Source organism: Phoca vitulina, unplaced genomic scaffold (genome assembly GCF_004348235.1).
Source record: "Phoca vitulina isolate PV1807 unplaced genomic scaffold, GSC_HSeal_1.0 scaffold1, whole genome shotgun sequence".
NCBI lineage: Eukaryota > Metazoa > Chordata > Mammalia > Carnivora > Phocidae > Phoca > Phoca vitulina.
The window spans coordinates 71,351,260-71,367,975 of NW_022589704.1; the positions used below are offsets into that span (position 1 = coordinate 71,351,260).

General features: G+C 48.5%; 1 protein-coding gene across 2 annotated transcripts in view; it reads right to left on the minus strand.

The window, feature by feature from the left end:
• DAPL1 (death associated protein like 1) overlaps nucleotides 1-16,165 on the minus strand; it is an 84,460-nt gene extending 68,295 nt beyond the window's left edge. Inside the window, exons 1-2 of one of the 2 annotated variants that reach the window (XM_032423776.1) lie at nucleotides 16,091-16,159; nucleotides 12,927-13,013 (exon numbers count right to left, since the gene is read on the minus strand). In XM_032423776.1, the coding sequence (XP_032279667.1) occupies nucleotides 12,927-13,013; nucleotides 16,091-16,112 (109 nt within the window). In that variant the 5' untranslated portion in view covers nucleotides 16,113-16,159. Of the gene's footprint in view, nucleotides 1-12,926; nucleotides 13,014-16,090 lie in introns of both variants that reach the window. The other variant, XM_032423946.1, reaches the window with a different exon arrangement.
• Nucleotides 16,166-16,716: the final 551 nt, after the last annotated feature.

Consider the following 16,716-nt stretch of genomic DNA (forward strand, 5'->3'; position numbering starts at 1 on the left):
TAATGGAGGAAACTGTTCATTGATGGGGCAGGCAGTTAGAAATTAAGACCAGGAAGCACAATTTGAAATACAGTTTGCTGTATCTGTCAGGATTAGTTTCATCTTCAAAGAACAGAAAACCCAGATAAGAGTGGTTTAAATACAATAGGGGCTAATGTATTTATGCAGCTCATAGTGGGTGTGTTGGTTCCATGATGGGTAGGAACTTCTGCCTTCCTGCCTTTTCATCCTTAGCAAGTGAGTCCATCCTTGGGAACCTCCCGGTCCAAGATGGCTGTCCTGACTCCACCTACCACCGCCATGTTTTAGGCAAGAGGAAGCAGCAAGAGCAGAACAGGGTATGTCTTGCAACAGTGTAGCCTTTTAAGTAGCCTTCCCAGAAGCCACACCATACAACTTCTGCTTACATCTCATCAAACATAACAGGTTGAAAGGAAGGCTAGGCCATGTAGTCTTGGCCTTCTAGAATAAAACAGATTCTTCTGGAAAGGGAGACACGGAGAATGAATAGGAGGGTGGAGCAATGAGCAATCTTATCTACATATGAGGAGGCAGTAAAACTTTATGGTTATGCATGGAGCCTTGAGGTTACCTGGGTTAACATCTGGGCTCTATAACCTATTGGCTGTATGATCAACGAGACACCCAACATTTCTAAAACACAGTTTCCTCATCTGTGAAATAAAGAAAGTAACCAAACCTCTCCCAGAGGATTTTTGTGAGCGCCAGGTAAAAACTTTGATGGAGAATGAAAGCTCGGTGCAGTGTTTGACACATGGAAAGCACCCCAAGTGGCAAATGTTATTATGACTCTGATTTAAGAGACCGGGAAAGCAAAATTTCAACCACCTCTACGTTTATGTGCAATCAAAATTAATCTCCATGCAAATACATGTGTCATCCAAAAAGCATGGTTGAGGGGCTTCCAAGCCTGTGTTGATGGCTCCTTTTGAGTGTAGTCCCCACAGGAGTAAATGTTGTGAGGTGTCCCTGAATTCCCATGTGAAGGGGTTGGACCAGTGTGAGGGACTCCTCATGAACTTGAGGGGATGTGGGCTTTCCCTCATCCCATTGCCGCCAACCTGGTGGGGATGGAAGGGCAGATGCTGCACTGGCCACACTCAAATGGGGGTCAGACTACCACGGGAAGTTCTACAGACATTCTGCCTTCACACCTGATCTGTCCTCACTCCAGGAGTAAGCCCCCTCCCATTCTTTTCTCCTTCTCTGGGCTTCAGACCATTCTGCTTAGATCTTCAGCCTCCTTCACCTCTCTGGAAAACACTTTGTTTCTACATTTTGCTGGTCCTAGTCTCACCGTGCGCCCAGGGATCCAACCTCTCTAGTCTGTATTTCCTAAATTGTATCCTAAGGAACAGTAGTCTCAAACAATGAAAACTATTCCATTATCAAATTCACGTGAGAAACATTATATACCTTAGCCCTCCTTTGGGAGGTCACAATGCACGTAATATAAAGGCTCTGAGAAGTCCTGCAAAGAACTAAATTAATGTTATTTAACTCAACATTTCCCACTTCTTGACTAAAAAACCTTGACTTAGAAGTCAGCTTTAGGAGCCTATATGCTACACATCTCAAATTTGCTAAAATTTCTAGTCAAAGATGCGTTTTTCTGATGTCCAGTTATCTTATTCCTGAGGGGAATCTCCTACGCAGTCTCTGTTTTCAGCCAAGGAGATATCTTAGGTTTGAAGCTCATTTACAGAGCTGAGATGATCACCATTTTCTTGAAACCAAGACATGAGGCATCCCTTCCTGGTGCCACTTATAAACTCTCCCTACCTTCTTATGTTCTTGAGATGAGGAATGAGCTCATGTCTGTGAAAAGTGCTTTATAAACCATTAAATGTTATATAAATGTTAGTTGTTACCATTATGATGACTCACTCCGGTGCTGCGATCCCCCTCTCCCCGGGAAGTGACATTTTTGGAATTGCAGTTTCATAATAAAAAAATAACTGAAACCTATACATACAGCAATAGCCATTTCTGTAAGAGGGCCCACTCCGTTCGTGCAATAAGAAGGGGAGTGTCAAGCACACAATCAGCGCTCTATCCCCTCTGAATCCTCAGATTATCCCCGGACACACAACCCCGGAAACCACCCCTCACACACGTGCGGACACTCAGGGCTGCCTCTTGCGTGTCAGGCCCAAACCTCCAGGGTCAGATCCTCTGCAGCGGCAGCCCCTCTCGCCGGAGTTCACGGTGACAGCCTGCTCAGGATCCCTTTCAAACCAGGCCAGGAAATGCCAGCCAAGGCCCTATTCGTCTAAGCCCCCAAACAATGGCCCCTTCCTTGTTTGTTTGGAGAACTCTGAACTGGGGCTCCTCCTTTCCTCAAGTCCACAGTGATTTGCAGGGGCACACCCGGCCAGAGAGCACAGGCAGGGCTGGTTACGGCTCAAGGGCGAGGCTTAAGTTCATTTTGCTGACTTCTTTCCCATCTCTACTCCAGAGAAAACAGAAAAGAAAGCCAGGCCTCTATAGCCCAAGTCAAAAGGCCACAGCTAAAAATATTTGGCTCAGCCAGACACAAAAGGACAGACATTATACGATTCCATGACCGAGAATAGGCAAATTGTCATAGAGACAGAGAGTAGGATAGAGGTGACCAGGGGCTGGAGGCAGGAACGGGGAGTTATTGTTTAACGGGGATGGAGTTTTTTGTTGGCAATGACAAAAAAGCTCTGGAAATAAATCGCGGTGATGTGCAGAGCAGTGCGCACGTTCATCATGCACCGTATACTTCAACGTGGTTAAAATGGCAAATCTTGAGTCATGCGTATTTTACCACAATAAAACAAAACAAACCGCAATGGCACCAATAAAATATTTGGTATCCCGGTTCCCCTAACATGGTGTCCCTTCCTGGGGATACCCACGTGTGGTTGTGTGGTACAGAGGCAGTCATGGGAGGAACCCGACAAGATGGACTGGATCTTCAGTCCTGGCCATTGCCCGCGCCCCCCCCGAAGAACCCAGCCAGACCACAGCACCAGAGAGCTCCCTGTATGTTTGGAACATAGGCCAGAAGTCTCCTCTGGTCTCTCTCAAGCATCTTCCTTAAGTCTTAAGACAGCCCGAAAAGTTCTATTCCTTCGACAGAGGCTAGAAAGTATTGGAAAGGATCCTTGGTTGTGTGGGCCTCCCTCAGGCCGAGAGCTCTGTGAGGGGAGGGTTTGGGATCACAGAAAGCCAATTTTGAGGAGGTGGGAGCGGAATGGGGTCTACTCAGCAAAGACAGGGTTTCTGAGGTCTTTTGTTCCATGTGAAAAAATGAGAGAAAAAGGAAAAAGACGCAACAGGTTGGTGGCCGGAAGTGAGGCTGAATTTAAGACAGTGGCCTCTAGGTGGCGCACACACCGTAATAACGACCCCGAGAAGAGCTTTCATGTGCAAATGAAGCTTCAAGGCTCAGAGCAGAAGTGGGGGAGTTTTATAAATAAGCTACCCCACCCCAGCTGAAAGATAACCCCCAAATCTAAACATTCGGGTCCAATTTAAAGGTGGTAGAGCTTTGATCGTCTTGAAGACAATAAGAAGAAAGGCATGGCATCTACTTGAGGCCCATGCAGCCCTCAGCCGTGGCTTTTCCTAGAGGAGAGAGGTAATGTGCACCCATGGAAACGTTCAGCTCTGAGGAAAAAGGGCCTCATTCACCGGGGCTATTGTTATTCCCGAGAGAATGTCAGTGGTGGTGTTTCCTGAACACAATGGTAGAGGGGGTGATTCTCTCAGCTGTCAAGCGAGAATGTATTCAGTCTGCTCAGTTCCTCTAGTGGGTTTTTCCCCCCTCCCCTTTTCAAGCCCGCTTGCTCTCAGCAGGTGCCCAAGTGAGCAGGAGACCAGGACAAGAGAGACGCAGAAGGCAGGGCCAGGAGCCGGGAAGATGAGGACGGGCAGCTCCTTCACCCTTCCAGGGCCATTCTTATTTACACAAACAATTAACAGGCACACATGCAAACCCAGGCAGGGACAGACTTGATAATGACCTGGATAATGAAGCAATCCATTGCTGCAGAGAATGGAGCGAGCAGCACTTCACTCTCAGTGCCCAGATTAATTCCATTTTTCTCCATTATACCGCACAGCAGTGAGGGGTCAGTTATGTCACCTTTGCTGAACGGGTCTCTTCATGATTCTGTGCAAACTGGCATCACTCAGTCACTCGGTCAGGCTCATTTATGAAGGGCCTGCCAAGGGCCCCACGCTTGACTCCAGGCTGTGGCAAGATGAGGAGGAAGCAGAAATTTCTGTCTTGGCCTTTATGAAGCTACAGTGTAGGACTACATTATCTATTACGGTAGCCACTAGCCACGTGTGGCCGTTTACGTTAAAATTAGAAGTAACTAAAATGGAAAATTCGACTCTGAAGTGGTACCAGCCACATTTCAAGTGCTCAATAGTCACATGTGACCGGTGGCTACTGTGCTGGACAGCACACAAAAAACCACACTTCTATCACTGCACAAAGTTCCACTGTGGCATTTGGGGCACCTAGAGGTACAGAATGAGGCCACTTACAAGGTGGCAATTAACTAAGAGCAAATTAATGGGAGGAAACGGAGGCTCAGACATGTCACATCTCCCAGGCTGTGGGTGGTCTTCTGATTCCTACTCCAGGCTATAGGAACATCCCAAGGGTGCTTCCATTTGAGATGGGGGGGTGTCAGAAATGTTGCCTTCCACTTTTCTCTTTCATCTTCTTCCTCAATAAATGCCAGTTCAGGAGTGTGTTTGCCCCCGAGGGCTAGTCCCCATGGATTCACAGTTAAAGCCACAGGGTGTATGGACTATGGCTCTGTCCAGTCCAGCACCCAGCTCTTTCTTGGAGTTCTGTCCCTAAGTTATGGATTCCTTGCTCAGTTGATCGAGGCCACCTATTTCTATCTCAAGTTCTTCTTGCCCTGGTTCCCAAGAAGTTCCTCTTCTCCTACCTCCGTTCTGCAGCACCCCACGGGCCAGGCTGCCCTCTTACCAACTGCCCCGTAACCACCTAAGGAAGCAGCAGGCTCCCCAACCGCTCAGCCTCTGCCCCCATTCTGGACAATCTTTGAACTCTGTCTCCCTGCTCTTCTGCTTCTAGCTATCCTCTGCTCCACCCACAAGCCTTTGCTCTTTTGTTCCAGCAGAACCATTCAGCATCTCCCACTCACCCAGTGGATACAGCAGGAGTGGGGACTCCTAACAATGCATTCAGCTAATTCCCCTCACTAAGGTTGCAGGGGAGGGATCGCATGGGCAGATACACAGGAAGAGAAGGTAGATGGCTTATGAATTACACACAGACAATGCCAGCCACAGCTGTAAAAGGCAGGCTCTGTTTGGTTTCTCCTCTGTGGTTCCAATGCCTGGCTAAGGGGCGGATGGAGGGAGCCATGGATCCTCTAGGACCACAGTAGCTGCCTTGGACAGGCTCTGAAGCAAGTGGACCAAGGCATGCTCTTTGGAGCGTGGTTCTGATTTTTCTCTGCTGATATTGGAACTTGTGTCTGGGGAAAGCAGAAGCTGGGGTTCCCCCAGTCCTTTAGGGGTCCGTGGCTGGGGTCTGGTGCTCCATCTTTGCTTCACCAGCCACACCTGTCTGGAACACTCTGATGGTGTTTTATGTCACCCAATCACTTCTCTGTGACGTTAGTTATAAAAATCTTGACCCTGAGTGCTCAGACTATACCAACTCCAATCACCCTATTGGGCAGATGGTGCCTTTGTCACCACTTCCCTCTGAATCGGATAGGTCCCTGAATGTTGACCTGACAGAACTGCAGACCCACCCGGTACCCATCTTCACACCCAAACAATGGGGAACTCTGAAGTTCAGAACACCTGGGTTCACTTCCTAGCTCCTCCACCCATTTGCCACGTGATCTCAGACAAGTTACTCGACCTGTGCTTCAGTTATCTATAAAGTGGGATGATTTTAGTACCCACCTGACAAAGTCATAATGGGGATTAATAAATTAATAACATAATGTATTTAGAACAGTACTTAGAAAGCGCTGTTCTTGTTGATGGTAGACACATTATGGAAACACACATCCTAGTACCGCTACAGACAATGTGTTGCACAAACACAAACCACCTTCTAGAGTGGAGACGGCCACAGCTTGCTTAGAGACCAGCTAAGCCAACAGTGAAATGTGATCTTTGCTATGAATAAACGCATGGCTTGCTTCCTGCTGAACTATGGCCAGCCTATTCGCAAAGACATCCACTCTGCCCCTGTCCCCGTCAGGACCAGCAGAAGCAACCCTTTAGGAGAGTTGAGCCCCTCTGGCTTTGGGGTGGCTGCTACTTGTCAGGCCTCTGCTGAGGTCCTGGCCTGGCGCCTGATGCCTGGCTTCCCAGCCGTGAGTTGTACCCGATGGATGGCAGGCGTTGCCTTCGTTCCCCAGATGGCAAGAACCTGACTGTCCCAGAGACAAGTTAGGAGGAATTCAAGTCTAGTGGTTCCTGATGTCTAGTGATGTCTCTCCAGTGAAGGAGAGAATAAAGAAGGTGGGAGAGGTGCCAGTCCCTTGCTCCATTTGGCACTGAGCTTGTGACATCTGCTGATCTTTAGCTAAAACCCGCTCGCTGATGGTCCACTGCCAGGTGAGACTGTCCTCCTTTACGCACTGAGATCACCTCTCAAGTCTCCGTCTATCCTTTCTTTAGGTCTCTGAAATTTAAGGCTTTGGGGTGTGGGGGTGGGGAAACGTGTAATGATCCTGTCCTAGACTTCTTGAACCCAAATCTCTGAGGATAGAGCTCGAGCCCTTCCCTGATTCCTGTGCACTTCTCTGCTGGAAAACTAAGGATTTATGGGAATCATCGGACCCTGAGGGGCCTGGAGGCAGATGGTCATTTAGTATAAGCTTAGCAGGTTTTGTCCAAAGGCAGACAAAAACTGGCATTTCTCTGTCCTGATTCTAGTTTTCTGAGAACTGACTCAGGAAGTCAATAGTTGGGTCCAGATGAAAATGGTCTTATTTTTACTAGCTGAATTTGGACTCCATGCTGCATAGTTTCCCAGCCTTCCTTCTGCAGGATCGTACACTGAGATGGGTGCCAACACCTAGGTGGGGGTCCCTTGAATATCTGGGTTGAGGTGTGCCCTGGTCTGAGTGGCAGAGCAGGCTGGCCATGGGAAGGAACACGCTGGCCTCAATGGAAGGGAAAGAGGGAGCCATAGTAGATCATTAACCCCGGCTGAAGAGAGGTTCCTGGTGGGTGATCAACAGGCTGCTATGGATGGACGGAAACATCTCCCATGGGTCCCACCCCTCACTAAGAGCCTGGGGGCTTGGCAGGGGCACCCAGGCCCCATCTCCAGCACACACACCTCACTGGACACTGTTTGCAGCCTTTGGCGTACATGAGAACACACGGCTGAGATATTTCCCTGCAGTCTCCTTCCTAAGGACCGCCATTCTGGCAGTCAGCAGGCAGCTGCTGGACAGACCCCAGGCCTAGGAAGGTAGGCGGGCTCGGCATTCACATAGTGTGAGCCCGGCTCTGAGAAATGAAGCTCTCCCTGGGGCCGGGCCAGCCAGGTGTTGGGGACCGTGAGAACAGCCCAGCAAAGCTCTCCTCAGTGGATTTCATGAGAGAGGAGCCCGCAAGGGCTGAGGGCCACACATTTGCCACTCCTTAACATAAAGAGTTTTGTAACCTCATACGCTGTTGTGGGGCTGATAGATAATGAGGATTAAACATCTGTGAGGTGCTGTGTTACTTCACCAGACAAATCACAGAGGCCTGTGCTGTTAATCCTGTACCCTGTCAGCAGATAAGGGTGGGCACTCATTGGTTTTTAAGCCTGGAGAACCTCGGTTGCCATTGGTTGACTTGTCTCCTCTAGACTTGCTGCAGAAAAGCTTTGTTATGCTTATTTGCAAAAGCAGGCAGAGCACTTTGAAGAAAAGCCCCGTACAAACAGAATGCGTGCAACAGCAGGATGTTCCACTCTGAGGCTAATCCCACCCTATCCCTGGCTAGGCTCTGTCATGTCAGTAGGGGGGTGCCTTCCCTGGAGAAGGGCCCCCTGAGGCAAAGGGGAGAGCACCCAACATGATATCGTGGTCAGCAGATCTGAAGCTGAGCCCTAATCTGACTGTGTGTCTTTGGCTAAGTCACTCAGCTTTTTTCCCGATTTTGTGAGCTACTTTGGTGTTGTGTGAGGATTAACTACACGCTGCCTGAGAAATGTATTGGCCGATGGCTGGAAAGTCCATAGAAAGTCCTGGTTTCAGGCAGCTTCCTTCAGAGCTCTAAGGCTGCCACCAGCTTTGCCCCTTGGTCTTTCCTACCCTGGGTAGAGCCCGTTTCCGGATACATCTGGCAGCTCTGGCCGCAACCTCTCACCATGGCAACACTTAGGGCAGCAGAGAAAAATGTGTGCCTCTGGCTTGGCATCCTGGCATCCACTCAGAGATTCAGTCTGCCCAGACCAGGTTAAGTCACCTGCCCATCCCTGAACCAACCAGTGGGGCGGGGACACTGAATGCACGGAGCAGCTTCACCCACTTTCTCACCTGGTCACCAGGTGTTGCTAGAGCTGCTACCATGTGCCAGTGCTATTGTATATTCTGGAGACATGGTAGGGATGAGACAGATCAGACCCTACGCCATTGGGACTCTCTTCCCAGTAAGAGAGACAGAAAACAAACAAATACATTGTATAAAATGATACAAAATTGGGAAATGATGAGAGCTATTAAAAAACAACAACAACAAACAACCAAAGCAGATTGAGAGGGTAGAGAGTGATGTGGGGTGATGCTGGAGTGCTGCTCTAGAGAAGATGGTCAGGGAATGCCTCTCTTAGGAGGCGACATTTGAATAGGGATCTGAATGAAATGAGAATAGAGGCTGTGGGAAGAAGATCTGGGTATAGGACATGCTGGGCAGAGGGAGGAGGTGCAAAGGCTCTGAGGCAGAATAAGCCAGGAGATTAAGGAAGAGCCATAACGGCTGGTGCGGCCAGAGCATTGGACTGAGCAGGGCACAGTGGGAGAGGAGGGGAGAAGGGGGCAGATCCATGCTATACTGGGCTCTGCAGGCTGAGGGAAAGAGACAGGATTTTATTCTGACCAGAGGGAAGAGACACAACATGAGTTATATTGGAAAAATACGTCCACCTACAAATGGCCAACAGGTATATGAAAAGGTGCGCAACATCACTGAGCATCAGAGAAATGCAAACCAAATCCACACCTGTCAGAATGACTATCATCAAAAAGAGATAATATTGTTGGCAAAGATGAGGAGGAAAGGGAACACTTGTGCATGGTCAGCGGGAATGTAAATTGTTGCAACCATGGTGGAAAAGAGTTTGGAGGTTCTTCGGAAAGTTAAAAATTGAACTACCATATGATCCAGCAACCCCACTTTTGGGTATGTATCCAAAGGAAATAAAAACAGTATCTTGAAGAGATTCGTATACCCCTATGTTCATTGCAGTATTATTCACGATAGCCAAGACATGGAAACAATCTGAAGGCCTGTCAATGGATGAATGAGTAAAGAAAACATACCATGTTTTCTTCATGGTATGTTTTCTTTACATGCACAATATACAACGGAATATTACTCAGCTATGAGAAAGAAGGAAATGGCTGCCATTTGCAATAACATGGATGGACCTTGAAGGCATTATGCTAAGTGAGATAAGTCAGACAGAGAAAGACATACTGTATGATCTCATAGGTGAGATTTTTAAAAATCTGCATTTGTAAAAAAGGACCAGAATGGTGATTATGAGGGACTGGGGGATGGGGGAATTAGAGAGATGTTCTCTAAGGGTCCAAATATACAACTAATAGGTAAATACGTTCTGGAGATCTAATGTACAACCTAGTGATTATGGTCAATGAGACTGATTATTAACTTCAAAGTTACTAAGAGCCTAGATCTGAACTGCTCCTCGCACAAAAATGAAATAATAATTGTGTGACATGACGAAGGTGTTCGCTAATGCAACTGTGCTAACGAATCGCAATAGGTAAATGTATCAAACCAGAGTGTTGTAATTCTATCACAACTTTAAAAAGACACACCTATTAAACAGGTAATAGTAACAAAAAGAGGTCTTTGCTGCTGTGTGGGGAGGGCTGGGGGAAGCAGGGACAGACAAGAGTGGCTGGGACAAGGGGGTGGTGTGGAACCCGAAAGAAGCGGCTAGACTTAAGAGTATTTTAGGTTATGGGTTCCATCCCTGGAAGCGGAACCTGGTGATCTTCCCACATGGAAATTAGGGGCTGTCACCAGAAGTAGTGAGATTAGATGCTGGTGGATGAGAAGCATGAACTGTCCATGCTTTGACCAGTTGTAGTTTCATGCAGTTTTGTCTTTTGGAGGTATTTTCTCACTCACTGTCATTAGCTTTTTCTGGGTTGAGGACTGTATCTCCAGTCTTGCTTCCTTCCTCCAAGGCCTAGAATAACTGTGAAGGGTTTTAGAGAAGAAGTGGTCTAGCCCCAAACTCTTTCCAGAGGAGAATCCGTGGGATGGTGCAAAGTCCCTGCACTGATTAGAGCTGGGCCCGGCATGCGGCTCTCCTGACTCCCAGTGCTGGCTTCATTCACAAACACAGGCTTGATTTGGGGTGCTGCCAAGGATGGTGAGGATGATAGAAGAGGGTTTAACCCTCCTGAAGGCTCCATCAGCATCTCGCAAATAACCAGTGTGCTCACTAAACAGGGCCGCCCTTGACCTCAGGGCCCTAAAGCCCCTCCTACAGAAATCCTCGAGACACCCCGGTGCTCTGTCACCAGCTTTTCATCAGCAACTCCAATGAGAGTCAAGAGTCGAGGCCATAAAAGGCAGGCACACAGATGGGAAACACCGGCGTAGTGCCTTATTTGTATCTCTATTATTTTTCTGTAGAGGAGACTTCATCTGAGGCACAGGCTTTCCATTCCTGCTGGGAGAGCTGACAGCGGACAGTTCATTGCTCCGGAGCCAGAGCGATATACTTCAGCTTTTGAGCAGAGCTGCGGTTCTATGGTCTATAAAGCAAGATGCATGGACAGCTCTGCAGGATGGAACAGCCGGCGAGGGACTGCCTGAAGTCCTCCCCCAGACGCTCAGCGCTGGCCAGCCTCCTCGGGGACACCTGGCTTTGGCGCTCAGGACCCAGCACAGCGCCTGGTGCGCAGGAGGAATTGCTACCCGCCTGGTGAGAGCAGGGCCAGAGATAGGCACGCTTCCTGGGTGGTAGCACGTGCCCTCTGGGCAGCGTCCGGGGTGCCTGGGGGTGCTGGGTGTCACGAGAGTAGAGATGGACTGAGTAATCTGTGGTTCTCCCCAAGGACATTGCAGCCAAGGGCTCTCTCTCTCTTTCTCCCCCCACCACCCGCCCCCTGGCTTTAATTCTCTTCTAAGATAAATAATCCAGCTTCTCTTTAATCAGTAACCACTGTGGTCAGGAGAAGCCATCACAGAGGTCGGGAGGAGTGGGTAGCGGGTTTACTCATGAAAATGGCTGGGCTGTCCTCCCGGGGAGGGAGGGGAAGTGATGCTGTGGGTGGTTGTCTTTCCTCACCGTGCTATGCGGTGGGGGAGGCTGTCTCCCCGTGTCCGTGCGGTGCTGAGGGCACAGACAGCATGCATGAGTAGTCAGCAATGAGCTCCCTGAGAGTGCAGGAAGTCTTGATGGAAGACACGGGCAAGAAGAGCAGCATCTCTGGTGGGAAGCAGGGAAGTAGGGAGAGGAGCCCAGGGTACACGAGGGAGGGAGGCCTGACCCCAGGACACGCTGCTGGCCTTGAGCACTGATCAAAGATTCTTATGGGCCATCGGATGGCAGCCAGCCACACAAGGAGGAGTGTGGCTGGAGCAGGGGTGCGGCAGGGGAGAGGGGTGAAGGGAGGCTGGCATCATGTGATTTGGTCCTACAGTCCCGACTCCTTAGTTCTGACTTTAACAAGGAAGGGGGGGCAACACACACACACACACACAGCTTCCTGCTCCTGACCTTAAACGGGGTGTGTGGGGGCTGGCCTGTGCATGGGTGCAGGCAGCGGGCTTCGGGATAACGCTCTCCATGGCTGCCGGCAACCGGGAGAGTGCCCTCGCCAACAGGGAGACGGAGTCGCTGAAAGTGCCCCCGGGGAGGGGGGCCCTTCAGCCAACGCAGCCTCCAAAGGTGGCCACGGGGAAGGGGCGCAGTCCTGCTCTGAGCTCTTCCTGTCGTTCTGCCCAATAGCCCAGCCCCCCCGCCCAGCAAGCAACAGCCTGGCTCCTGGGCCGCCTCCTCTCAGCCCTCAGGCCAGTACTGTGTGGAGGTGAGGACACCCACCCGGGCGGCTTGTGTGTGTAGGAACACGCACGTTTCCATCTCGAACATTTCCTCGCCGCTTCTCTAGGCGGCAGACAACCAGGTGGGGGGCTAGCTCCCGCGTCCTTACTTTCCCCTCCAGTCCTCCGTGCCCAGGGAACACTGAAGCAACACACCTCTCGCTCTTTGAGCCCGTGTCCTAGAAGAGGCTGCCCATCTGTCCTTCTTACACACAAAATGCACACACATGCAGACAACAGACCTATTTTTCTAGCCATGCTGTATTCAGCTTCCCCTTTACTCAAAATTTCATGTCCGAGTATGTGTGTGCATGTGCGTGCATATGCGTGTATGTGTGTGCCTGTGTGTGCATGCGTGTGTGCATGTGTGTGCATGTGCGTGTATGTGTGTGTGCATGTGCGTGCATATGCGTGTATGTGTGTGCATGTGTGTATGCGCGCGTGTGCATGTGCGTGTATGTGTGTGCATGCGCGCGTGTGCATGTGTGCACATGCATGTGTACGTACACATGTTGGCCAACTTCTGCCCACCTTAAAAACAAATCATCTCTAATATCTCTGCTTGCCTCACAGAAGCCCAGCGGGCCCAGAAGTCAAGTCACCCTATAAGGTAAACTCACCAAAGACCGTTTTTCCCGAAAGCCCACGGACGTGTCTGGAGCAGTGGCACCCGGACCCGGAACACGAAGGCACAAAAGGCATCTCTCCTGAAGGAAAGCGGTTGCTATTATTTTGGTCCCACGTGAGCAACAGAGAAACGCCAGTTGTCTTTCTCTGGCAGCCGCTCACATCCGAGGTACCTCTGTGGTCCTCCTCACAGATCAATTTAATTACAGGCACGAATGCCCGCTCAGTGCAGGGTACAAACTGGGAGCCTTGGATTTCAATAATGTCCAAACTGCTTTGAAATCCAAATACAGCCAACCCTCAATTATCCACACTGAGGAAAGGGAGCGTGGATAATCCTGAACAGCAATGATTAAAAAATCATTTCTTTTGGCTTTTGGGAGGTACCATATGCTATTTGCAACAGAACAGCAAAATTTCCTCTCTAGTTATGTTTTGCTGAGATTACTATTGCAATGAGCTTGCGTTTCTCCTCATGCACCGGCTGACGGCCGTGGGAGTAAGACCGAGGAGTGTGTGCAGGGGCCAGCAGAGTGGCAGGGGAAGCCAGCATGAAGGGAAGGAGGAACATGGCCCGAAGCACCGCTGAAAAAAAAAGAAATCAAGGCTCTGGGTCTCTTCTTTCTTGAAAAGAGAGAGTAGAATGGAGGAGAAAGAGAAAGAAGAAAAAGAAGAGTAAACAAATTTTCAAACCCTAACTGGAGAGACCAGCTTTAAGAGAGCAAGTCCTCCTGGGGCGTGGCCTTACTTCTGTCAAGCTCTCTGAACATGTATGATTCTGTGACATGGTCCATCTCCTTAGAACACCCAGTCTACTCTTTGTGGAGCGTGACTAGCGCCCTCCTGCCTCCTTGCTTTTGCTTATGCTGAACCACCTGCCTGCAATGCCCTCTTCTCCTGTCCTATCCAAAGTTCATCCATCTTTCAAGATCCAGCACATTTCCCGCCTTTCCAGAAAGTTCTTTTCTTCTTGTATCCACTGGAAGCAACTTTCTTCCTCCTCTCCCACTCCCCTTCTAAATGCCCAGAGCACAGTGTTCTCTCTGCTAACTTATTTGGAGTGTAGGCTCCGGGAGCACAGGGAGAGATGCTGTGCCAGACCACTCAGTGTTTCTCGTTTTGGTACACGGGAGGTGCCCCCTACCTGGAGACTGAGAGGCTAAATCCTGCAGCAAGGAGTGAAGACACTAAACCAATAGTTCTCAAGCTTGAGTGGTGTTAGGCTCTCATGGAGGACTTGGGGACAGAGTTTCGCCGGGATCAGCCCCCCGGAGATGCTGCTTCAGTAGGTTGGGGGGACTCAGAGTTAGGCATTTTTCAACAAGCACCCAGGAGACTGAGCCCTGAGAAGTCAGCTTTAAACACACATATCACCAAGGCTCACACACTGAACTTCTCTCCTGGCATTCCACCTACATAGGTGAAGCCAAAAGGTTAAGAACAGAGACACTGAGAAACACAATGGGGTTATTACTGTTCTCTGTCATACTTCCTAAAGCTGAGGTCAGCATTTTCTTAAGTAAAAAAACAAACAAAACTGCAAAAAATAGCGGTGAAAATAGTACAGAGATTTGCAACAGATTCTCCATATTTCCTTCAGCTGAAGCTGCACGTTTTTGCACTTTTTAGCATCTCTGATATTGGGGTGCCCCTTACCATCCACATTTGGGGCACAGCCCTGGCTATGTGTACTAACTTATTCTTAGCTCCTCACTCTGCCGTCATGTATATCAATGAATTATGTGCATTCCTGGGGCTATTCACTGCCATTAAATAATTTTTAAAAGATTATACTATAAATATATTATACTATAAATAATTTTTAAAAGATTATACTATAATTTGGTGTTGAAATGAAGCACTGTGTATACAGAAGGGCATGAAAACAGAGCAGCAGGGCATACATTTGGTATTAGTGAAGTGAGCACCTACTGGAGGAATAACCATACCGCTAGCCTTTCTTGCAAAGCTGCAGCCAATTGAACCAATGTCGAGATAGGTCTGTTACTCGAACTGTAGTACCAGCCGTGTGGCCTCACCTGGGGGCGTGTGAGACTAGAGAATTGCAAGCTCTAGCCCACACCTATTTTATATCCACTTTTAAACAGGATCCTCGGGTGATTTGTATGAACACGAAAGTTTGAGAAGTATAGCTTTATAGGACTCAAGAAAGGAATATATCCACCAGTAGATAAAGCTGTTATGTTTGTTACCAAGATAAGTACAGAAGGATTGCTTATCACAGGCTAGGCAAAAAAGCTTACAAAAAGAGATGTCAGTGACTCAGAAAAAAAAATACGGGCGATAATAAGGAAACATATCACCAATTCACTTGCAAGCCTGGAGGACATTATTGTAGGAAAAACTGTGGCCGTAGATGATTTAAAAGTGACTGGGAAAAGTTCAACTGAACGTGAACAAATTTTGCAGAACAACAACCAATTTATTTCACTGTCTTCCTTTTTAGATGTGTATGAGAGTGATTTGTGGTGACAACAGATGTTTAAATTAATCCAAAAGAGCTCTTTCAATAAGAGAAAAAATCATGAGGAAAGAAAGCATCATGTCATAGTTTAATTAGGAACATTCTTTGTTCTTAATGATACAGAAAGTGACGGGGAATCTTATAACCGAAGGCATCTCACATTTAAAGAAATGCAAGTAAAAGTCCCACACATGCCACCGCATTGCCTTTTTTTCTCCGTTTAAATTTCAATAATCATTGTTTCAACTCTGATAATTCCTAACATCAAGTTATTTTACATAAAAAAATGAAATTTTGAGATTGACTCTGCTTTTTCAATTTTTGCTTTTTTTTTTAGGTCTACCAACTCTGTGCCATTAATCTCTTACTAAGAAAAAACCAGTTTGTCTTCTCTAGCCACCATATTTTAGAAGCTAGAGAGTTAGAGAAGAATGAAGAAAACATCGCATGACAGATGGAAATGAGGTGCAAAGATGTTGGTCCAGACTGACCTTAAGAGCTATGTGCCCCCTTTTCCTCTTTCAAACAATGGCAATCACAAAACATGTAAAAAACCTATTAGCTGCTTTCATAATGTTATTGTATTTAATCCTGAGAAACTTATCAAACAGGTACCATTATCCCCCTTTTCACCAGTGAAAAGAGTGAGGTCAGAGGCGCGAAGGAACTCACCCGAGAAGACAAGGCCCGGCATCAGGGGGACCAGGATTGGAAGGATGGGATCACAGCAGCCCCTCTGAGCCCACGGCTCCGGAAGTGCAGCCCCGCCAAGTGCATTGTCGGCTGTCGCCTGGGCTGCACCTGGACCACTGCCAGCCTCCACTGGCGGACTCTTTGAAACTCATTCCTCAGAGTTAGTGAGGAATCCAGACACTGTCTTCTGCAGCCATGAAGGTCTGCAGCTGAGTTGCTGGCCTGACAGTGCTCTTGGCTGAACAGCAACAGCTTAGAACACAAAAGCCCTTGCCTCTGGTGCAGAAGCTGTTACCTGTTCTTCACCGCACCGAGGCCTCCAGGACCTCAGATTTTCTTTCCATATAATATGACCCCATGTCTTGCAGAGTTTCGTGCAACTTTCTTTTAGATGGAGCTCAGCTCACTTCACACCTGGTGGTCGTTTGAGAGCGCACCGTGTGACTGACCCCACGCCTGACCCTGGGGGCGCTGTCTCATTGCTAACCTTTGACCCTGCTTCATGGGTTCACCGCAAGAACCTTCTCCCTGAGAGTCTTGCTCCTTTCTAATGAACTCAAAATGCTATTCTGAAAAGTGATGTCTCTTACCTCTCGTTAATTACG